General features: G+C 35.3%; 1 protein-coding gene and 1 long non-coding RNA gene across 5 annotated transcripts in view; one reads left to right on the plus strand and one right to left on the minus strand.

Annotated features, from left to right (window-relative positions):
* Positions 1 to 24,261, plus strand: part of RALGPS2 (Ral GEF with PH domain and SH3 binding motif 2) — a 165,365-nt gene that overhangs the window by 122,033 nt on the left and 19,071 nt on the right. For 3 of the 4 annotated variants that reach the window (XM_005217159.5, XM_059875588.1, XM_059875587.1), the window contains exons 9-16: positions 6,313 to 6,450; positions 7,640 to 7,730; positions 12,492 to 12,559; positions 13,912 to 14,047; positions 14,823 to 14,974; positions 18,755 to 18,809; positions 22,299 to 22,376; positions 23,922 to 24,027. In XM_005217159.5, coding sequence (XP_005217216.1) covers positions 6,313 to 6,450; positions 7,640 to 7,730; positions 12,492 to 12,559; positions 13,912 to 14,047; positions 14,823 to 14,974; positions 18,755 to 18,809; positions 22,299 to 22,376; positions 23,922 to 24,027 — 824 coding nt within the window. The remainder of the gene's footprint in view (positions 1 to 6,312; positions 6,451 to 7,639; positions 7,731 to 12,491; positions 12,560 to 13,911; positions 14,048 to 14,822; positions 14,975 to 18,754; positions 18,810 to 22,298; positions 22,377 to 23,921; positions 24,028 to 24,261) is intronic. The other variant, NM_001191426.2, reaches the window with a different exon arrangement.
* LOC132342483 (uncharacterized) overlaps positions 3,174 to 24,261 on the minus strand; it is a 52,969-nt gene continuing 31,881 nt past the window's right edge. The window contains exons 3-4 of the long non-coding RNA XR_009490889.1: positions 10,331 to 11,285; positions 3,174 to 5,462 (exon numbers count right to left, since the gene is read on the minus strand). This is a non-coding gene — a long non-coding RNA (uncharacterized lncRNA). The remainder of the gene's footprint in view (positions 5,463 to 10,330; positions 11,286 to 24,261) is intronic.

Genomic DNA, 24,261 nt, shown 5'->3' on the forward strand with positions numbered 1-24,261 from the left:
AAAACAAACATGTGAGTCTGCTGCAGAGATCTTTTAAGTTGAATACTGAAAAAATAGTACTCAACTTCACTTAGAAGTAGTTGCAGGCTGATGAGTTTGTTTTTTTATTACAAAGCTTAGGAGTGAGACTCTGTTCTAAAGAGGCAGCCTCCTAATTAGCCTCCCAATCCTAATTAATAGAATACTCTTTACAGCCTCGAAGAATTTTTAAACATTTTACTAAATTTGCCCATTTTAGAAGGTTTTGAAGTTGTAAAAAAAAAAAAAAAAAACCTGGTGTGTATTTCTAAGATAAAACTGCTCATTATATATAATTATCAAAAATAATTGAAAAGCTAGGTATAAAATTCTCTCAGAAATTTAATATTTCTTAAATTCTAATGTTATATAACTAAATTCTGATGTTACATAATGTCACTTCCTCCTAGTCTGCAACATGACCCCACTTGTCTGAATACAGTTATTCTTATTAGTTTATGTTGTGATTTAAAAGCAAACATAACCCTGGCCTGAGTCTTAGGGGAAAGAGAGAGTTCTGAGCCCCCCATTGGCTGTGGGAACTTAGACAAGTCACTTTACTACCTCTGACCCAATTCTTCTGCTATGAAATTAGGGAGCTGCTTAGAGAATTAGTAATTGTCAGGTACCAACTATGCCTTTTTATTTCTTTAAATCAAGAATGTTAATTAACTCAGTGGCTGAGGAGACACAGATTTAGACATCTTAGGTAATTTGGCTTAGGACTTCAGTACTAAGCTGTAGCACTGGGATTTGACTCTGACTCCAAAGCATTTGGCCACACTCTCTCTGATTGGATTATATAACTGTTGATTGCTGCTTCTAGATAAAACTTGGCGGGCTCCTACTTTCTGTACGTGTTGCGTGCGTGTGTGTGTGTGTGTGTGTGTAAGTCCCTACAGTCATTTTGTTTTCTTTGCGACTCTATGGACTGTAACCCACTGGGGCCCTCTGTTTTGTGGGGTTTTTCCAGGCAAGAATACTGGAATGGGTTGCCATGCCCTCCTCAGGGGATCTTCCCTACCCAGGGATTGAACCCGCGTCTCTTATGTCTCCTGCATTGGCAGGTGGGCTCTTTACCAATACCACGTGCTTTCCCCCTGTCGTTGCCTAACTTTGTGCTACTTTTCTCTTTCTCAGGCCCTATCATCAACTCTGTTTGTTGATCAACATCCTTTATTTGAAGTCAGCTTAGTTTCTACTTCTTTCACAGAATTAATTATTTCTTTAAATTCCTATGACATACATAGGTATAGCAGGGGTGTACTCAAAGGCCTACAGATGCTCACAACAAGAATGAAGCAGGTAACGTATATAGGTGAAGCAAACGAGAAGTAGGAGAGCAGAGGAAAATAGGTTACGACAGACTGACATCTGTAATGATTACTATCTATACTCTTCCCAGCTGTACCTCACTATTGCCAGATCTCCCCATTTTTTTAAGGAAAAGGTCATATAGATACTTTCTATGTTATTTCCTGATTTTAAAAAGACTGGGACAGCTTCTAGCCTTTGATTTATACTATGTAATACATTACTTGATCATTCAGTGATCACATTGTATTCACTAATACCTTAACCTGGAGAAATATGAGATAGTAAACTCCTTCAGAGCTTGTTTGTTTAAGCAGTGTAGGGGTTTCTAATTTAGTTCAGTTGCTCAGTTATGTCCAACTCTTTGTGATCCCATGGACTGCAGCATGCCAGGCCTCCCTGTTCATCACCAACTCCCAGACCTTGCTCAAACTCATGCCCACTGAGTCAGTGATGCCATCCAACCATCTCATCCTTTGTCGTCCCCTTCTCCTCTCACCTTCAATCTTTCCCAGCAACAGGGTCTTTTCCAGTGAGTCAGTTCTTCCTATCAGGTGGCCAAAGTATTGGAGTTTCAGCTTCAGCATCAGTCCTTCCAATGAATATTCAGGACTGATTTCTTTTAAGATGGACTGGTTGGATCTCCTTGCAGTTCAAGGGACCTTCAAGAGTCTTCTCCAACACCACAATTCAAAAGCATCAGTTCTTCAGTGCTCAGCTTTCTTTATATAGTCCAACTCTCACATCCATACATGACTACTGGAAAAACCATAGCTCTGACTAGATGGACCTTTGTTAACAAAGTAATGTCTCTGCTTTTTAATATGCTGTCTAGGTTGGCCATAACTTTTCTTCCAAGAAGCAAGCATCTTTTAATTTCATAGCTGCAACCACCATCTGCAGTGATTTTGGAGCCCCCCAAAATAAAGTCTGTCACTGTTTCCATTGTTTCCCCATCTATTTGCCATGAAGTGATGGGACCAGATGCCATGATCTTAGTTTTCTGAATGTTGAGTTTTAAGCCAACTTTTTCACTCTCGTTTTTCATTTTCATTAAGAGGCTCTTTAGTTCTTCTTCACTAGTTAGTAATTCATATCACTGACCAGGTTTGGAAAGTGGATTGGCAGGTGTCTAGGGACAAATTATGGTTAGTTTGGGATGTTAAATTGAAAATGAAAGTCAGGAGCTGTGTTCTATAGAGAAATTTGGAGAGTCATCAGCAATCAGGTGATGGTTGAGGCCTCAGAAATAAGATAATTCAGAAGTACATGTAGATTGAGAAGATTAATGACAGAACCATGGTGAATACCAATTCCAAGGGACCTGAGGAAATAGAAGAATCGAGGGAGGATGGAAGCGAGGCAAGTTCAAGCCAGTAAAGACTGAGAAACAAGGGAGTAAGTAGTACAAATACTGCAGAGAGACTGAGCAGTAGAGAGGAGACCAAGAGAGATGTCTAAAGAATTAGTGTGAGAAGGTCATGTGTGCCTTTGCCAGAATAAGTTCCAGCAATGAGATAGATGTGAATTTCACATGTTAGCACATGTGGATCAGTAGAAACCTATATGCTGTCAGTGGGTGTATCAGTTGATATAGCTTTAAAAACCAATGTGGCACTGTCTTGTAAAGCTGAACATTATATATGCCTGCATGTATGTATATATGTGTATATATCTCTCCTAGAGAAGTTCTTGTACGTGTGCACCAGGAGACATGTACAAGAATGTCTGTAGCAACAAGGAGGAAGGGGGCAAGTAACTCAAAACTCGTATCAAACAAAATGAATAAGTAAATTGTAATATAGTTACATATAGTTTATTCTCTTAAGGAATCACGGCTGTACTTAACAAGATGAATAAGTCTTAGAAACAAAATAGTAAGACGAAGCAATCACAGATCATATTTTTAAAAACTTATTTAACAACCATTTGTAAATCACTTATTGTGTACGCATTCTAACTTTACCAATATTATCATTTAATCACACGTATAAAAGTATGATTTTTTTTAAAGCTCAAAAATAAGCAAAAGTAAAATAAAATGTGCAGGAATACAGACATGTGCCCCAAAAAGAACAAGGGGAATAATCTTAAAATTAGAAATGGTAGTTCCCTCTAGACAGGAGGCAGAGAGATGACACAGGGAAAGAAGATAAAGATGAGGCAACAGTACTGATATTGTAGCTCTTACGTTGATGAGTATTTATTACATTATTTGATAACCAATATTATATGTTAAACTGTTATTTTTAAAAGATACAGTTATCTTTTTCACACAAATAAAATATGAATACATGTCAAAGGTTTTGTTTAAATCATTAATTTTACAGGGAATCAGGAAGATATTTACAATAACTTCAAGGAAGAAGTCCGAGTACTGCACATACATGCAGGCCGTTGGGAATGCTGGAATGAATTTACAGATAGTTGCACAATTGTTCAACATCCACAGGGCAATAATCAGTTACATCCCACTGGACATAATTCATTGGCATTTTTATGGACAAGAATTTGTATTATTACCAGTTTTCAACAACTTATAAAATAGTTCAGGCCAAGAGGATGCACTGGAAACAGGATATACCTAGTAATCTTTTTGCCTATTGCAAAGTCTATCACAATTTTTCCTGACACAAGTAAATTTTTATATGTACCAAGTATTACATAAAAATAGAATGAAGGATAAAAAAATTAATTGTACCAGTCCTTATTTCTCTTTCAAGGTGTTTGTTGAAGAAGGCAAGAGTCCTGTATTGAGGAAGGGATCAGATTTAAAGGAAGGGTTGCTTTGCTTGTGTTTTTAAATAGAGGAGATTTAAATGTGCACACTGGCTCTTGGAAAAGAGCCATGGAGTGTAAATGATAGTGGAGGCAGCAGTGGATATGTTAAAAGGAGGCAGTAGAGATTACGTTCAAAATCACAGTTCAGATTTGGAAGAAAAAGAAGGGGATTCTTCTTCCTCTGAGATAGGAGGGAAAGAAAGGGAGCTAGGTTACAGATTTATTTGAAGTCATAAAAAATAAAGTTGAGAGTCTCTAAAGAAAAAGAAGTATTTATGATAGATGGCTTAAAGAATACTGTTAAGATTTACTGAATGGAAAAGGAATGATACTGGAATGAGTAAAAGGATTACCATTGCCAACTTTTTACATTTTGTTAAACACCAATTGTCTGCAAATACTGGTCAGGATTTTCATTTTTTAAAGTGCAAGATAGAGTAACCACTTGAATGAGTTTATTATCTTAAGCAGATTAAATATAAAATACTAAAGATTTTCAATAAAAAGAAAGTCTTAAAAACTATCAAGTGAGTGATACAGATACTGTATGAGTTTGTAACAGTGTAATTTAAAAAAAAAAAAAACCTTGGAGTACAAGTGTATACTCTGAGATCCAGCTCTGTCACCAACAATTCATGTGGTGTTAGGCACTTCCTTAATATCTGTGGACCTTAGAGTGTTTGCCTGTGAAAAGAGGGTTTGGACTAGACAGTTTCTAAATTCCTTTCTTGGAATATGTGAGGAAACTAAAGAACCGTTGACATGGACCTGAATGTAAGATAATGATTCAGATGGGCAGAGTTGAGTTCAGGTATCATTTAAACTGGAAGAACCGGCATGAGAAAAAACACAGGGCTTATCTGGAAGGCAATAAGTACATCATTTTGGTTGCACTTATTCTGAGAGTTCATGAACCGGGAGTAATGATTTGGAAAGTAGGAACATGGTGCCTTTTACGCTTTACACGTGCATAGTAAACTCTCAAGAGATATTTTCTATAGATGTGACTTTGAATATCTAGGACAACTGAATCATTTGAGAGGATGTATTATTTTTGTTGGTACAGAAAAAAAGAGCAAGGTTAACTTCAATGTGTAGTTAGTAGAACTATTTCAAAAATCCAACTGTTAATCTTTAATAAAAACAAGACGTTTCTACTAGAATGAGACAGTTTTCAAAGTAATTAAGAATCAAGACTTCTCCGGTCCTCCCAAGGTTAAGAAACTCTCTTCCAAGGTGGAGCGGGAGGAGAGCACAGGTTCCATCCCTGGTTGAGGAGCTGGGATCTCACGTGTTATGGGGACAGCTGGGCCCGAGCGCTCTGGAGTCTACACACCTCAGCGAAGAGCCTGTGTGCCACAACCCAGACCCAGTGCGGCCAAATAAATAAATATTTAAAAGGAAAAAAAAAGTAAGGCTCATGTGATAGTTACCCACTCGAGGCAAGCATGTATAGAACTAATATTAAGTTAACTGCCCCATGGAAGTGGAAGGGAAGTGGTTAGGCTGGCTAACTTAAAACTTCTTCAGGCTGTACCACAACTTGAAAAATAGGTACTAGTGTATAGACATAAAAACCAAGGTTTGGAAATTAGAATAATTATCTTTATTTTATACAGAGGCAGAGCCAGTTCAGGAGCTTATCTTCTTTCCATTAAGACCCATGGGTAGGTAGGTATTGGAGTTTCTAACTTCAGCTTTAAGTCATGTCTGACCTGGATGCCACAGAAATCTAGGCCTTCAGTCCAGTTCAGTTCAGTCACTCAGTCGTGTCCGACTCTTTGCGACCCCATGAATCGAAGCACGCCAAGCCTCCCTGTCCATCACCAACTCCCGGAGTTCACTCAGACTCACGTCCATCGAGTCAGTGATGCCATCCAGCCATCTCATCCTCTGTCGTCCCCTTCTCCTCCTGCCCCCAATCCCTCCCAGCATCAGAGTCTTTTCCAATGAGTCAACCCTTCGCATGAGGTGGCCAAAGTACTGGAGTTTCAGCTTTAGCATCATTCCTTCCAAAGAACACCCAGGACTGATCTTTAGAATGGACTGGTTGGATCTCCTTGCCTTAGTGGTCATGTTTTAACACAGTATTAATAATGAATATATTTTAAATAGGGCATATATTGAAATATAGCTATAAACAAACTATACTCATCCAAACAAGTAGAAAAACACTCATTTATCTTAATTTTGTTTCAGGTATCTATCTATCTGATTTAACATATATTGATTCAGCATATCCATCAACTGGCAGCATTCTAGAAAATGAGCAAAGATCAAACTTGATGAATAACATCCTTAGAATAATTTCTGATTTACAGCAGTCCTGTGAATATGGTAAGTTTCTGGGAGTAATGCTGTAATTCATTTATAAAGGTTTGATTCATTTACACAGGTTGATGGCCACTTTTCACAGAGCAGGGTACATCATCCTAATGTAAAGGAAAATAATGATTATGTCACTGTCCAATGTTTAGCATCCTGTTTAAGATCTTGCTTTTAAGGAGTTCAAGTATTTCATATTTAAAATGCTAAGTTTTATCTTTTGCTCTTCTGTAATTTGTAGCAACTTTGCTAATGTAATTTTCACAATTATTTTCTATTCTTCTCATCTCATTTGATCTCCCTGATCTATTATGTAAATATTTCTTTTATTTTTCAGTTAGGGACTGAGCTGAGACTGTTGTAGTAACAGTTGAGAAGCTTTCTTGAGTTCTATGTTGAGTAGATAACCAGTTTTGTCCAAGACGTATTTTATGGAAACACATATGTGAAAAGAACTTATGCAAGCCCAAATGATTAGAAAAAAAAAATTTATTGTTTTAAAGCATTTAAATGCTTTCAGTTTGATAGAAAATAGAGAGAGGTTTTTACAGCTATGTAATTTTAATGCTGTTTAAAAACAGTTTACAGTTTGTTGCTGTTTAACTTTAATTTCTTTTTTTTAATCCTTTTCTCAGTTTTTTTAACATAACATCAAATTGTAATGTTAAATCAGTCTTATTTGAAATTTCTAAGTAGGAGAGAAAAAAAACTACAAATGTGAGCCAGGCTTCTTTAAAAAAAAAAAAAAAGAAACCCTAAACTGCCTTATATGTTGCACTTAGATGAGGTTTGACTATAAATTACAATGGTGGCTCTGATTTTCTTTTATGAAATTTCTCATATATGTGGGACTTCGTAAATGGAGGTGTTTTAATCTATACAAACAGCATGCAGCTGCAGTTTTCTAAATGACCTTCAGTTTTACATTAAATAACATTTACCTCAGCCACGTCCTTCTAGAGTTAATTTAAATTTTGGTGCCACGTGGCCTTCAGTTCAGTTCAGTCGCTCAGTTGTGTCCGACTCTTTGGGACCCCAGGAATCGCAGCATGCCAGGCCTCCCTGTCCATCACCAACTCCCAGAGTTCACCCAAACTCATGTGGCCTTAATTTACCTTTAAATATATTTTTCTCAGCTTAACTTTAAAAATTTTGCCTGAGATGTACTTTATCAGATAATTATTTATCATGTTTTGCCTAGATATCCCCATGTTGCCTCACGTCCAAAAATACCTGAACTCTGTTCAGTATATAGAAGAACTGCAAAAGTTTGTGGAAGATGATAATTACAAGTAGGTTGGATCTTCAGAAGTGGTTTGTATAACTGTATCTTGTCCTCTACCCTTTCATCTCTGTATTCAAACATCTAAATACTGCATCTTATCATGCAAATACAGTTGTGTATTTACAGTGGTAAAGTCACCTATTCATGTGAAGTTTTTAAATCAGTCACTTGATGTGACTGAGCCAGTATACAAGTACGTCATCTCTTCTTCTATTAAAAAGCATTGTATGTTTCTCAACTTGTTGAGAGCTGATGTTTGATAGTTCTAGTTTTACATTTCTTCCTTTCTTTCTCCATTGAAGCATTGAATCTTTATGGAAATGTATCTTTTAATAGACTGAAAAATTAATGAAGCAGTCCATGAATAGAAAAATTGCTCCTCTTTAAGGAAATTTTTAACACAGTTTTGAATTTGTTTTCAGTTATTTTTGTGTATTGACAGAATATTGAACCTTCTGGACTCTGAATTAATATTTGTCCAATAGAACACCACACTTGTCCTTTCCTCTATTCAAGCAAGTCCTTCATTAAAGGTTTTCAAAACTTACTTTTAAAACAGCTGATATCCATATCTTTTTGCTTAACCATTCTCAGTCCTGCCCAACAGAAAAGGGATTTTTTCATTATTAACCCTTTTTATTTTTCTGGAGTCGGAAATGCAACCCACTCCAGTATTTTTGCCTGGAAATTTCCTTAGACAGAGGAGCCTGCTGGGCTACAGTCCATGGAGTCACAGAGTCAGACATGACTGAGCACACACACGTACATTCGCATTTATTTTTCAGTAGTGTGCTCTATATCATGACTACCAGGTTTTTGTTTTTTTGTTTTTTTTTTCCCAAAAGATATAAGGATAAAGAGGCTATTTTTCTCTTGAGGCTTTTCATTTTCCTTGCAGCTTCATTTATTTAAAAAAATTTTTTTTGCTGTTTCTAAGCTTTCAAATTTAACTTTGTGTCTACCACAAATATATTTTCCAGTAAAAGGTTATACTTTAAATTTTTATCAAAGTGAAAGATAAGGTTATTTTTTAATATTAATGCATTATATACAAAAATTTTCTTATGCTGTGTGATAGTAATTATCAGGTTCTTTGTTCCATAAGTTTCAACATTTTTTAAAGAATTCTGGAGAACAGAATTGGTACCCATAATAAAAGGCTAGAAATTCCAGAAAACAACTGGAAATAACTTTTCTTCAAATATCAAATATATTAAGAAGCTCTGTACATACACTTAAAATGTATCTAAAGCTTCATTTATATTTGAAAACACCTTTATTGTCATCTTCTCCACCATACTGTATTATTACCACTTTATCTTTCTGTATCAATTTTTGTTTTATGGAAAGATTTTATAGGGTAATTCATTGAAAATGTATGAGGTCAGTGCATCAGCTTTTTAATAATCTTGGCACTGTTTAACAAATCTGATGCCCTAGATTGTAAGTTTCTTGAGTGTGATGGTCTGTGTCATATTTATCACTTACTTCTCTCATCTCTCTACTGACATAGCATAAAACACTCATATTTTGTCCAGTTGGGTACAGAAGATTATCTTAAAACTCAAAACATGAGTAAGTCATTATTAAAATTTCTGTGTCTGTCTCAAGAAATTTAATGGATTTTTTAAAAGTTAAAGTGTAACTCTTCAGTAGAAAGTGAAAGTCGCTCAGTCAAGTGGGAATCTCTGCGACCCCATGGACTATACAATCCATGAAATTCTCCAGGCCAGAATACTGAAGTGGGTAGCTCTTCCCTTATCCAGGGGAATCTTCCCAACCCAGGGATCGAACCCAGGTCTTCTGCATTGCAAGTGGATTCTTTACCAGCTGAGCCAACAGGGAAGCCGAAGCACATTGGAGTGGGTAGACTATCCCTTCTCCAGCTGATCTTCCTGACACAGGGATTGAACCAGGGTCTCCTGTGTTGCAGGTAGATTCTTTCCCAACTGAGCTATCAGGAAAGCCCCTTCAGTAGAAGTGAAGTCTAAGAAATTGTTGCATAAATACAGAGTATGGTGAATTTTAATGCTGAAAGGATAGAGTTAACTAAGCTCTTAAGTAGTTTTAGCTGTCTGTATCCTGGCATGAGAGCTTCATTTTGGTAAGAAAGTGGATGCTGTTACACTGATTTTTGTTTTCATGAGTAACTAGAACTCGAGCAGCCTTCCCATTATACTCATTGTGTGTTAGTCACTTAGTCGTGTCCAACTTTTGCAACCCTCTGGTCTGTAGCCCGTCAGGTTCCTCTGTCCATGGAATTCTCCAGGCAAGAATACTAGAGTGGATTGCCATTTCCGTCTCCAAGGGATCTTCCTGACTGAGGGATTGAACCCAGGTCTCCTGCATTGCAGGCAGATTCTTTACCACCTGAGCTACAGGGAAGTCCCATTGTATTCATAAACAAATATTTATTCAGCTTTTGCTATAGGTGAATGCTAGCTGCTGGGATTACAAAATAAGTAATTACAAAATAGTTCAAAGAGTACTATACTAGAGATGTGCAGAGGATGCTATGGGAACATAGATGAGGGGAGACCCAACTCAGCTTTAACTGGGAAAAGTGAAGAGAAAATAAACATGAGCAGCTTCAGGTGACCATCTTACCTTAGTCTGCATCTTAGCAGGTGAGTTGCTCCACATGAAGAGTTAAGAAAGGTGTTTCAGGGATGGAACCATCAGTGGAATCGGCTGGGGAACTCCAAGTCACTTGGTGGTATTGGAGAATCTTATGGGACGCTAAAGAAGATAGTGTTTTCCTAAAGATGCAGTTGTGTTGCACGAACCTACTGATTAAATGTGTTGAAAATCAGAGCATTTTAACATAAGAGCTATTAAGGTCGTAAGTTGGGAAAAGTGGATTTTATGATGAAAGATTTAAATAGAAATGACTTTTCATTTATCCATAAGCCTCTGTTGTTGGCAGCTTCATCTACATAGGCAGCCAGTATCAATATTACAAGTTACATGCATGTGTTTTAGTCAGGGTGAAAATCTTTCAAAGTTATTTCATTTTAATACTGAGCATAATATCTTCTGGAGAAGGAAATGGCAATCCACTCCAGTATTATTGCCTGGAGAATCCCAAGGACAGAGGAGCCTGGTGGGCTGCTGTCTGTGGGGTCGCACAGAGTCGGACAGGACTGAAGCGACTTAGCAGCAGCAGCAGCGTGGTATCTTTTCTCAGTGAATCCGCATCACTGTTACATATAGTGTTTTGATGATGATGTGGGCAACTGACACTGACTGCACTTTAAGTGCAGTTTAAGACGCTTCCACTTTTTATATTGCTGTCGGTTATCAGCCATTGTTAATAGCAGCGTGATTCTCCCGTAGCCTCCTTTCTGTTCCTTTCTGTTTTGGTTCTGTGTTAGGAAACTTTACTAATTTGCTTACTTCATTGTCTTCCACCTTCTAGACTGTGCTTCTGAAGGGGAGAGACACCCTGTCTGCTTGAGTCTCCATTACATTCCAGTGCTGAGAGAACTGTGCCTGACACAAAACAAGAGTTCAGCGAAGGAATATAGCATAGTCTGAAGCTCACATAATTAGAGTCAGCTACCTGTAACAAGAAAAAGAGCAGAGAGTTCTGGTTAATCATACATCTGTTCAATACATGTACTTTACATGGTTAAGTAATTAGAGTACAATTATGTGTGATTTCTCCTTTAGGATATCAAAGAAATTGATAAAAAGTTAAGCACCTAGAATAGATTTATCATTATAATATCATTTGTATTGTGCAGTTTCATAAAAAATTCCAGTTGGTAGGATGCTGAAAAATAAAAAGTCTTCATTAATTTCCAGACAAATGTTTAATGATAATACAGAGTACACCAAAGTGTATTTCCTGGACTACACCAAAATATTTTCTACAACTGCTTTAGTATCCTATCTCCTGAAACCATTTCCACTGATAGGAATTATAACCTCTTTTTGCTGCAGAACTCAAAATTGATACATTTTCCTAAATGGAACTTGTGTGTGTGTGTGCTCAGTCGTGTCTGACTCTTGACCCCATAGACTGTAGCCTGCCAGGCTTCTCTGTCCATGGAATTTTCCAGGCAAGAATACTGGAGTGGGTTGCCATTTCCTTCTCCAAAGGATCTTCCTGATCCTGGGATTGAACCCAGGTCTGTTGTCTCCTGCATTGGCAGGCAGATTCTTTACCACTGAACTACCTTAATTTCCAACTAATAAACTCTGCCTTAGAAAGGGATTTATCAGGGATTTTGTAAACAGCCTTTTTATTTGTATAGATAGATCTTTCTTTTGATAATTTGAGTTGGTTTTTTGGATGGTTAGTTTTAAATAAGGTTTGTTTTGTTTTGTTTTAATTTTCAGTGCTACAGAGACCATTAGCCCATCCAATAAGGATTCTAGAAAGAATTTGCATAATTTAACTCAGTGTTGGAAATTTACTGAACTTACTTGCCTTGTATCAGTATAACTTCAGGTTAAATCACCAAATAGCTTTAAATGTGTTGAATTGTTCAGCAGTAATGAGGTTCTTGGGAGAGCTATCTCTGTTTTTGAATATGAGGTTTTGATGTTTTTCCCTCTCTTAATATTTCCTGGAATCACTGTAAGATCAGCTTTGTATGAAAGAGAAAGGGGGCTTAATTAAGATCACCCTTGAAGAAAAATATATAGTTGAGATTATTTTATAAAAAATGTTTTTAGGCTTTTGGTAGAAAAATATATGATTTTAATGTTATTTTGTCAAATATTAATCATTTTATGTGCTTTTTTCCTTTCTGAAATTCAGGCTTTCATTAAAGATAGAACCTGGAACAAGCACACCACGTTCTGCTGCTTCCAGGGAGGATTTAGTAGGTTAGTGCAGCTTTCTCTTGTTACTGAGTAATAAACCAGATAACCTAATAAGAAAGAAGGGATATATCCAAAGTGAGTAAATGCTTAGCACATTTTATTCTGCCTGCACAGTTTTATTTTTGGTATTAAAATACATCTTTTTCTATTTGGGTTTTCCTGTTTTTTCATTAAAAAGTTGTCACATGTAGTTTTTCAGTAATATGCAAATAAATATGCCAAGTAATCAAGAGTAATAGATATAGCCAACAGAAAATAATAAGTAAGTGTTTGTGAATTATCTGTTCTTTTTTCATTAAGCATACTGTAAGGGGCAGTGAGGGTTAATTATGTTAGAAATTTCTGTGGTCTAAGTGGAAAAATTTACTAATTTGAATAATTATAGGAGTCAATTTTAGTGGCTTAATTTTTTTTTTTTTAATTTCACTCTAATGCTGGACCAAGTACTCATAAGAATAGTCATAGTCTCTTAATTTATCTGTTGCATTACAATTGGGATTTATATGTATATAAATAATCTAAAAACATAAAATTGAAGAGAATTTTTTAAAGAAATCATAGACAATACCTTGTTTAATATTCCAAATACAGACGTTGGCACTAAGCTTTGTATTATTATGTATCCTAAAAATAATTGGAGACCCATCTAATAAGGTATGAAGGGAATGAGGGAGCAAAACCATGACAGTATCTACAGGATCTGAGAGTGGTCCAAGCAGAGGAAATCGTTTCAGGCTATATCTATTGAAATTTGCTTTTCTTTTCATTCTTAAAGTGATATTTTGCTTGTAAAGCAACTGTAAACCAATAAAAAAATTTTTCAGTGTTATTTTGCAAATCTGTGTATTCTCAAGTTCCTTTTTTTTTAATTTCCAGAAACTTGAGCAGTCAGTATAGATTTAAATTGTAACTTGAATCCTTGACCTACTCTACATATTCTGTATCTATGAAGAAGCTGAAACTAAGAGTGAAGCAGTCATGTGAAAATTAAACAAGCACTGAACTAGGATTCAGAAGACCTGAGGGTTTAGTCTAGGTTTCGTGTGTGATATGAGACCCTTACACCATCTCTTCTAATTACATTGCTTCCTCCATAAACAGGCTACTTAGGGCAAGTAAAAGAGATAGAAATTAATAGATATTATTTGTTTTGAGGTTTTGTGTTTTATGACTCAGAAACTAAATATTTTTTATGTTCAGTCAATTAAATAGAATTCATATTACCTTAAATTAAACCAAAATTTTTATTTCATATCAAGGGATTACAAATAAAGCAATCTTTCTAAACCATTTAATAATTTCTGTCTGTATCTCTTTGTGTCTCTGTCTCTCTCTTTTTTAATTTAACCCTTAAGGTCCTGAAGTAGGAGCATCTCCACAAAGTGGAAGAAAAAGCATGGCAGCTGAAGGAGCCTTGCTACCACAGACACCACCATCCCCTCGGAACCTGATTCAGCATGGACATAGGAAGTGCCATAGCTTGGGTTACAAGTCAGCACTTTTAATTTTATCTTTCAAATTTTTATGTATTTAGTTGGATTTATTTTCTACTTATTTTACTAGTTGGACAGAAAATAGTGTCCTTGCATAGTTTTATTTGTGTAAAGTAGTCTTTTTCTGATTTAGTAAACTATCTTGTTTGCATAAAGGCATTTATCTCTTCCTTACCTTAACTTGGAAATGAGCTTTTTCCAATAGTGCTTTCACATTTTGGGGAATAAAAATGAACATTACAGGTCGTCATCATAAATAAAATCAGGAAAGCAAACACTGTTTCCATTTTAAATTATAACTTATATCATTGCTTGTCTTAACCAAAACAAGTCACCATAAATAAAGCATATAAAAACTGTTCTTTTTATAACAAAATACAAAGAAAGGGAAACTGTCTTTTCGTTTAGCTTTACAAGATTGTTTCCTCAAAGTGGAACCCCAGGTTCACCTTTGCCATGATTTTTGTGGAAATTTAATAGACATTTTTCAAAAGCGAATGTGAAAATAATTTTTAATGAACCCAAGCATCAAGATTAAAGTATTTTCTGTTATATAGGTAGATATGGCCTGGTTTTCTAAAAAATTTTTCCCTAAACTGTTAGCTTGAGGCTTTCATGGTAAAATCTGTGTGTTCATTAGTATGAGAGTTCAGAAGTAAGTTCAGGATAGCAGGTACATCTTTTATATCCTGAATCTTTATGTAAGAGTATCTTTTATATCTGAATTAGTAACAGTAATGAAAGATATGAAAAATATTTCTCTTTGTTTCCAGTTTCATTCATAAAATGAACACAGCAGAGTTTAAGAGTGCAACGTTCCCAAATGCAGGGCCAAGACATCTATTAGATGATAGCGTCATGGAGCCCCATGCACCATCTCGAGGCCAAGCTGAAAGCTCTACTCTTTCTAGTGGAATATCAATAGGTGAGAAATAATTCTCTGAGAGAGTTCCAACTTATGTAAAATAAGACTTCTAACAAAACTCAGCTGGAAAAGCATGATTAACCCCACTACAGGTAGAAAAAGTAATTGATAAAAGCTAAGTAGCAAAGTGTGGATATAAGATCATATTACTAGTAGCTGCAAAAATTAATAATTCATGATGGTTTGAAAAGTGCTTGATGTTTTTGACTTCAAAAGGGGAAGCATTCAAGGAATGGTGGGGAAGAAAACAGGCACTGGTTGAATTGGTTACTGCATGTAGTTGGAATGCAGGAATGAGGAAAGGGGTAGATGAGTTATGATTCTCAGGTTTTTTTTAGATTAAGCAGCTAGTTAGATGGTGGTGCTGTTACTTAGGCAGAGAACATTATAACAGCAGCCATTTGTAGGTATTGAGGTATTTGTAAAGGGTGACTAGGTTTGGGGAATTAAGAATTCCATTTTGGACGTGTTTGGACCATAGTGAGTTGTCAGGTAGGTAATCGAATGTATGAATCTGAAGCTTAAGGAGGTAAAGTCACATCTATAGATACAGGTATAAGAATTAGCATATTTGTAGTATTTCAAGCCATGAGACCAGATAAGGTCACCAAGGGCAAGGATATAAATAAATAAGAGTAGACATGCTAACATTTGGAGGTGTCATTTTTTTTAAATGGTCAGCCATCAAAGGAAACTACAAATGAGGAACCACTGAAGTAGGGAGAAAAACAGTGTGGTATCACAAAAGCCCAGTAGAGGAAGGATCTCTGAAGGGAGGGATGTGCTGAACGTATCCATTCAAGTGCACAAAAGAGAAAACAAGAGGAGAACAGGAGTTGATCACTGAATTTGGCAAGATAAAAGTCACTTGATGACCTTGACTAGATTTGCTTTATAGAATACTGTGGGCAAAGCCCTGGCTGGAGTAGATTGGAGAATGAGAGGTAAGAAAACAGAGATAGCTATTATGAAGAAAACCAGGACTGGAAAAGGACGTGAAGTTAAGAAGAATTTGTTTGTTTTTACTTCCTAAACTGTTATTTATTTTCTGAACCTTCTGCTGCTGCTACTGCTAAGTCGCTTCAGTCGTGTCCGACTCTGTGCAACCCCATAGATGGCAGCCCACCAGGCTCCCCCGTCCTTGGGATTCTCCAGGCAAGAACACTGGAGTGGGTTGCCATTTCCTTCTCCAGTGCATGAAAGTGGAAAGTGAAAATGAAAGGGAAGTCGCTCAGTCGTGTCCGACTCTTCGCGACCCCATGGACTGCAGCCTACCAGGCTCCTCCGTCCATGGGATTTTCCAGGCAAGAGTACTGGAGTGGGGTGCCATGACCTTCTCCGTCTGAACCTTCTAGCTGAGCATAATTTCTTTGGATAGTTAGGAAATCTCTATATGATGCTATTTTTATTTAAAAAAAAAATAAAGGAGGAAAATGTCTTCTCTGATTAACTGCCAAGGTTGCTCAGGGGCTTAGTCTATTACTCTTAATATGATCATCTCAATATTGATGAACAATCAGTAGAAAGAAAGATAGTAGTTCATTTTCTTGAACATACTGACTTCTTTTAACCCTTGAGAGTTTCAAACCCTGACATTGCTTTGGAACTGGAAAGCTTCATTCAGCAGTTTTAGTCCAGTATTCCCTTTTTATAAATGCAAATGATGACAAAATTTACAGAACAGAAGACAAGTTGGTCACCTGAAATATCTCTTCATTAATACTGTAAATTGCCTATATGCAAATATTAACCTCAATCTGAAAAATAGTACACAGAATAATTTTGCAAAAGAGAGAGGAAGAAGCTTTTTCTAGTTAAAAATGTGTTACAGTTCTGGAATCTAGCATGTTACTTTAAGCAAAAAAAAAAGTAATTTTAAAAATTATAGTTCTCAATTTAGTATAAAATATTTGCCTTTTCTGTAATAGTTATCCTAAGTATTATAATGATGATTATTCTCTATTTGTGACTTTTACTTACCATAGATGTTCTTTTGGTTACCACAAGATAGTTATCTAATTATTTCATTCCATTACAGTTAATGTCTTATTTTAGAGAACTGTCTTTTAGAACAAGAAGGGGCTAATTCAATTTTTGCCTTTGTATTTATTGTTTAATTATTCCAAGGCTAAGTAGGTGAACAGTAAGGATTGTTGTATCCTTGTTTATAAATTAGGAACATTAGACATAAGCATTACTTTCCAGGGTGTTTCCTTTAAAACTTTAACATTCTAAAAAGAAAGTTTATAACCACAGCTGGTAGTTATTAATATACACACACAATTCATAATAACAAAAAGATATTTTCCTTAGCTGTAACTTTTACATACAATATTAATTTATGCCTTGGAGGCTCTGAGAAAGTACCCTGAAGAAATAACCAGTGCTTGGGACTGTGGCCTCTAACATTTTGTAACATAGCATATATGTCCTGGGTAACCCAGAATCCCAGAATAGTCTTGACCAGCTGAAGGAGGCATATCTACTTAAGATCCGTGCTTCTGGAAGAAACTTTTGTTTTCTACAAATAAGTCATACTGCTGCTGCTGCTGCTAAGTCGCTTCAGTCATGTCCGACTCTGTGAGACCCCAGAGACGGCAGCCCACCAGGCTCCCCCGTCCCTGGGATTCTCCAGGCAAGAACACTGGAGTGGGTTGCCATTTCCTTCTCCAATGCATGAAAGTGAAAAGTGAAAGTGAAGTCGCTCAGTCGTGTCCGACTCTTAGCAACCCCATGGACTGCAGTCCACCAGGCTCCTCCGTCCATGGGATTCTCCAGGCAAGAGTACTGGAGTGGGGTGCCATACTAATTATGCTTAAATTTTCATTCTTTATCACATAATATTCTACACATCAAAAATAACATACAGGCCTCCACTACCAACAGCAGATTGTCTCCAGTTTCTTGTCTGAGCCATACAACCAGAAAATTATTTCAGTAACTGTTAGTACTTCCAAGGATGGGATATAACTTGTACCATTCTACATGCATGGAAGAGGTGTTAAATCCATCACACATAATGGGTTCCTTATAGTATTCAAGTTTGAGCCTCTCAAAGAACCCTGGTTGTAAAAGTCTGATAGATGGCTCAATGTGATACACAAAGGACAAATTAATTATTGATTAATTATCTTTAAAATAAATTTTAAATCAACCTACACTGTTTTGGACTCTCCAAGTTCTTTCCCCTCCAGTTAAGCTAATTTAAAACTTTCTATTGTAACTGATATTCTGGGTCTCTAAGAGAAAGTTTTTACATTGTTATGCTACTTTTTTTTTTCTTAAGGATTCCATCCTCTTCTGCCTTGCCTCTAAAGACAAAAGTTGAATTTCATTGAGCTTTTTATCCTTAGGATAGTAATGGGTTTTTAAAAAAAAAAAATGCAAAAGGAAGTATACCATGAACCTCTAAGAAATTTGTAATTATATTGGTCTTAAATTATGACAAACCTTATAAGGAAAAATTGTGTGCTTATATGTGAACTTATATGTACTTATTCTCTGATGATAGAAAAAGTGTTTACTAATGTAATAAATTCAAGCCATAAGTATACATATAAAAATATTTTATGCTGTTTTGTTTCTTTGGGTAGATTTGTCAACTCTGTTCTAATATATTGCAAAATAAATCAAGCACAATGGTATTAGAATGAAGAATTGATATGTGAATGTTCACCAACAAATAATGTGAATAAGCACAGCTAGAGCATTTATTTTTTTAAAGTAAAATCTAAACTATAATTATGATGTTTAAAAAAATAAGATAACTTTTGATTTTAGGTAGCAGTGATGGCTCTGAACTAAGTGAAGAGACCTCATGGCCTGCTTTTGAAAGGTAAGAAAAATTGTCCATTTAAACTGTTTTGAGTTTATTTTGTCCAAGTATATGATGTTTCCCATCATATACTTCATTGGTTCATTGGTAAAGAATCCGCCTGCCAATGCCGGAGATGTGGGTTCAATCCCTGGGTTGGGAAAATCCCCTGGAGAGGGATATGGCAACCCACTCCGGTATCCTTGCCTGGGAAATCCCACGGAGAGAGAGCCTGCCGGGCTACAGTCAACGGGCTCTCAAAAGAGTCGGACACAACTTGGGGACTAAACAACAACAACAAAGTATATGATAATCTGAATTTTAAGACATAATATTTATTACATATAAAAGGACTATTTAGGCTTCCTGCTGGTGGCAGAAATTAAAAGTTAATACTTAAGCCTAGAATTCAGTATTATCTCGTAAAGACATTGTATTTGGTGACTTGACACATATATTTGATTTTTAGTACATTTTAAATTGTAACTTAAAATTAATAATAATCAGGGCTTCCCTGGTGGCCCAGTGGTAAAGAATCTGCCTGCCAATGCAGGTGACACAGGTTAGATCTCTGATCCGGAAGGATCCCACATGCCTCAGAGTAACTAAGCCTGTGCATTACAACTGCTGAGCCTGTGCTCTGGAGTCTGGTAGCCACAACTACTGAAGCCCACACACTCTAGAACCTAGTGCTCCACAGCCAGAGCAGTCACCACAATGAGAAGCCTGCGTACTGCAGCTGGAAAGGTGGCCCCCACTGTCCGCAGCTAGAGAAAAGCCTGCACAGCAACAAAGACCCAGCAGAGCCAAAAATAAATTTTTTAAAAAATAAGTAAAATATGAAAAAAATGACTTAAAAAAATAATAACCAATCATAGCTTACCTACTTTGATGTACAAAAGTAAAATCTTTTCCTTAAATTCTGGTTTATTTAAGTAATTTTAAGGTATTTAGTGAAATGATCAATTTCATTCTCTGCTAATTTATACATTTTAAATTATACTCTAAATAAGTAGATGAAAGTTTGAATTTAAATTGTTATTTATTAAAAGGTTCCACAAAGCACACAGACACATACTTAAATAATGTAAGTCATATTCTATTCTCTTTTCCTTGATGCTTTAATCTATAAAAGCTGTCATCTGCTTGCAGCAAATATGCTGTGTTGATCTTTCAGTATAAGATTTTTCTAAAAATGTAGGCAAGTAGAACAAATAATTGTTATTTAATAAATATCCATTAGAATTTTGCTGTCTTTGATCATTTTAGTTCTGCCATTGTCATACTAAAATATTTGAACCTTGAGCAAAATAATTGCTCCTATTGTGTATATACTAAGCAATAAGTTTCTGAGCAATCAGATTAGGTTGAATTTTGAATGTCATATTAAACTTGATGAAGTTGAAAATATTTAGTTACCTAACTCCTGCCAGTCACTTTTTTTAAAATATAGATTTATTTATTTTAATTGTAGGCTAATTACTTTACAATATTGTATTGCTTTTGCCATACATCGACATGAATCCATCACGGGTGTACACGTGTTCCCCATCCTGAACCCCCCTCCCACCTCCCTCCCCTTACCATCCCTCTGGGTCATCCCAGTGCACCAGCCCCAAGCATCCTGTATCATGCATCGAACCTGGACTGGCAATTCATTTCATATATGATATTATACATGTTTCAATGCCATTCTCCCAAATCATCCCACTCTCTCGCTCTCCCACAGAGTCCAAAAGACTGTTCTATACATCTGTATCTCTTTTGCTGTCTTGCTCACTTTTTAATAGAAGCAATTATACTCACTATACATCTGAAATTGAACTATACATATTTGAATTGGTCAATTTCATGGTGTTATTGGAAAATTAGGTCCCTGGAGAAGGAAATGGCAACCCACTCCAGTACTCTTGCCTGGAAAATCCCATCAGAGGAGCCTCATAGGCTACAGTCCATGGGGTCACAAAGAGTCAGACACGACTGAGTGACGACACACATTTGTTCTTGAAGCTTCGTGAAGATTCTCACCATGGTGATTAAGACTTTACTTGCATATCCAATATTTCAAAATACTTTTGAGCACTTCTAATTATCAGTGTTCTTAAGTTTTATTCTCTTTGTTTTGGGAAATTTTTAACAATTTGTTTTTACATATTATTTCTCTTCCAAGTTTTTATTTCAGTCTCTTTATTTGAGTTTGCCTGAAACAGGAAGATCACAAGAGTTGCCTCTGGCATTCTGTCTGTACAAATTGTTTTATTAGTTGTCTCCCTCTAGTAAGAACATGGTATCATCAGAAGTAGATTATAGTATATTGTATTTAAATAAAAAATATTGATGAACAAAATTGTTTATCATGTGGCATGAGAAGTAATCAAGTAACCAGAATGGTGTTGTGTTAAATAATCTGTTCTTATTCCACCAGGTTACTTAAGGAAGATGGTATTTAAGTGTTAACCTTCACATCTCAAAATAGTATTTTTCTTTTGACAAATGTTTTGCTTTGCAGACATTTGCAGCCAAAAATATCTACTGTGCTTTTGCCAAGTTTAAATCAGTGGCTCTTTTGAACACTTTGAAATCAAATCAGTGCTGCCCAGCAAGATTCAAACATGAAATATTAAAAAGTGAATAAAGAATTGGGATTTAAAATACTGTTGTACTTGTGGATAATGAATTTTGAAAATAGACATCAAATATTTTGCCACTTAAGTTGCTAAAATAAAACTTTTTGTTTTAAATATCATTTATCAACAGTGCTGCTTTGGGCTTTTTCTAGGCAAAGAAATATCAGTGTTTCTGTGTGTATGTGTTTATTTCCTTTTTTAAGTATCACATGCTATTTTGGATGAAAATTAACTCATACCATTTTTTTTTAATCATTTACTGGCTTTCTCATGCATTGTAGTTGATGTGAAAATAAAATAAAGCCTCTATTTTTGTTCAGTTTATCTATTTTAGTAGTTTTTTTTTTTTAGATTTAATATATAAAAGAAAAGAAAAGAAGATGTTTAGATCACATTAATTTTAAGTTTTTAGATCACATTGCTTTTAGGTATCTTCATAGGGACATATAATAAAAAATTATTATTCTATAAATCCAGGTACCATATATAAAGTGGAATCTAAGAACTAGAATATAAATAAAAGGATTTCAGGCTTTGTTTGGATATAAATACTTCTTTATTTTAGTAAATTTGTGAAAATGAATGTGTATATAAATACATGGTTTAAGAAGCAACCTCAAGTATTTATAGTCAATGGTAGAAGAAAATAATAATTTAAAATCTGTGCTGCATGCTTTTTAAAAAAAAAAAGGAGCAATCATATACTATCCTTTTGTAGGATTTAGAAAGCTGTATTACACGAAGAAATTATTATGAAAGCTGTATTACACAAAGAAATTATTATGAAAGCTGTATTACACAAAAATTATTATACTGTTCTAGGTTATTGATGATGACTATGTAAATAAAAGTAATATATGCAATTTATAATGGAATCCAACAGGAACAGATTATACCATTCTCTCGGCCCGGTGACAAGAGTGGCACGAAATGGCTATCGAAGCCACATGAAGGCCAGCAGGTACAATCCCCCTGCATTCAGGGGTCACAGAACTCCCCTCTGGTGGTGGTGACTGGCTTTCATAGGTGTGGTCTCACATTACTTCTGTTCTTTCTCAGATAATTGGTTTCAAAGCTAAATTAAATGCCCATGAAAACTTCCTTTCCAAGATTTAATCTAGAGATAAATTTGAAGTATTCTTTCTGATCCACAGAGCTAATTGCTAAAATTTGCATCTTTATGTCACATTCTTTAAATAATCCAAATCAGTAGCTTTTTAACTGCACAGGTCTTTCTAACATTGCTGATTATTAGAGGAGCAGTGCAAAAACCCACTTGTTTTTCAAAGGCTGCAATCAAAGAATTTACTACATTCAGTTTGTCTTTTTTAAGGATTTTTCAGATTAACTGCAGGTCTGAATTTAAACAAGTCTGTTTTATGAAATAATATTTGTGTATTTAACTCATGTTCATTTGGTTATCTAGTTAATCCTGATCTCCTTCTGCACTACATTAGCTGCTGAAGAAAATAAAGATGGTAGATTGATTGGGGACTGGAGGTTAATGGTAGTGAATAATCAACCAATTCTCATAAGACAATGCAATAGCAAACATTTTAAAGTTAATTTTATGTCAGTTTAATAGTGTCTAATCTCCTTGGATATAAATAGCTCCAGCATGAAATTTCTGGTGGTTTCTAGGTTTTTAAGTCATTGAGAGCACCTAAACAATCAAAAAGAGATAAACTTCAGTTTTTATCACTGTTGTAGAAATTCTGCAGCTCACATCAAATCACTGGAGAATGACAGATTTTTTTTTCCATCAGTGTATATGTTTTAATTGACTCATAAAAATTGTTCTGTTCTTAACTGTAGGACCTTAAATGAGTTGGGGAAAGATATTTAAATGTTTGATTATTCTGTGATGGAAGCAATCTTGAGTTTTAGTTAATCCTTTCTTTCAGAGTTGTTAGGCTTTAATCACTTAGATGCACTGATGACATTAAAATGTCATTAAATTTTATTGCAGTAAGTTTGATTTTTTAATATGTTGTTAATTGCCTTTTTTACTTCTCTCACCTATTTTGGAATTGAGCATGTATTTTCTTTTGCTTTTTTTCCTTTTTTGATTTTCTGATATTTTTATTTTGCGTTTTATATGCTTAAAAAGACTTTTAACATATAGAGTCCTCACCTTTCCTACCAGAACTTGAGTTTCTTCTGGGGAAAAAAAGGTATCAGCAGTGCTGCAGTATGACATGTTGAGAAGAAAAGTCTTGAATCCCTAATTTACTCTTTACTAAAGTGAATCACTGTATTCTTTCTGAATTATGCTTGTTCAGATATGCAGTAAAATGCGTTTTTTAACCATCTGCTGACTTTAATAACTGCCTGATTCATTTTGTGACAGCTTGTAAATTTCAGATCAGTAAACCTTTGTAATTGTCAGTGTCTTCTCATTCTTAAAAAAGTAGCAGTCTTAAAATTGAAAATAATTAATTTTATTTAAATACCTACTTGATAATTACTCAAGTGCTTATATGTTCTTTTCTTTTCACTTTTATAGTTCTGCAGAATCAGAGGATTTGGCAGTACATTTATATCCAGGGGCTGTTACTATTCAAGGTGTTCTCAGGAGAAAAACTTTGTTAAAAGAAGGCAAGAAGCCAACAGTAAGAATTATTTTATATTTTAAAACATGTCTAAAAATAAGCAAATGAATAAGACCCTTAAAAAAATGAAGACAATTGAAATAAAACCAGCTATATAATACACTTGAAATAATTTAAAATATATTTTGCCTCACAATGTTATTTAAAGTGTTATTATACCTGCCACATATTAATAGATTTTGGTTAAATTATACACTTCAGGTATTTAAATCAATATGCTCCTGTACTTCTCTT

The sequence above is a fragment of the Bos taurus genome, chromosome 16 (assembly GCF_002263795.3).
Source record: "Bos taurus isolate L1 Dominette 01449 registration number 42190680 breed Hereford chromosome 16, ARS-UCD2.0, whole genome shotgun sequence".
NCBI lineage: Eukaryota > Metazoa > Chordata > Mammalia > Artiodactyla > Bovidae > Bos > Bos taurus.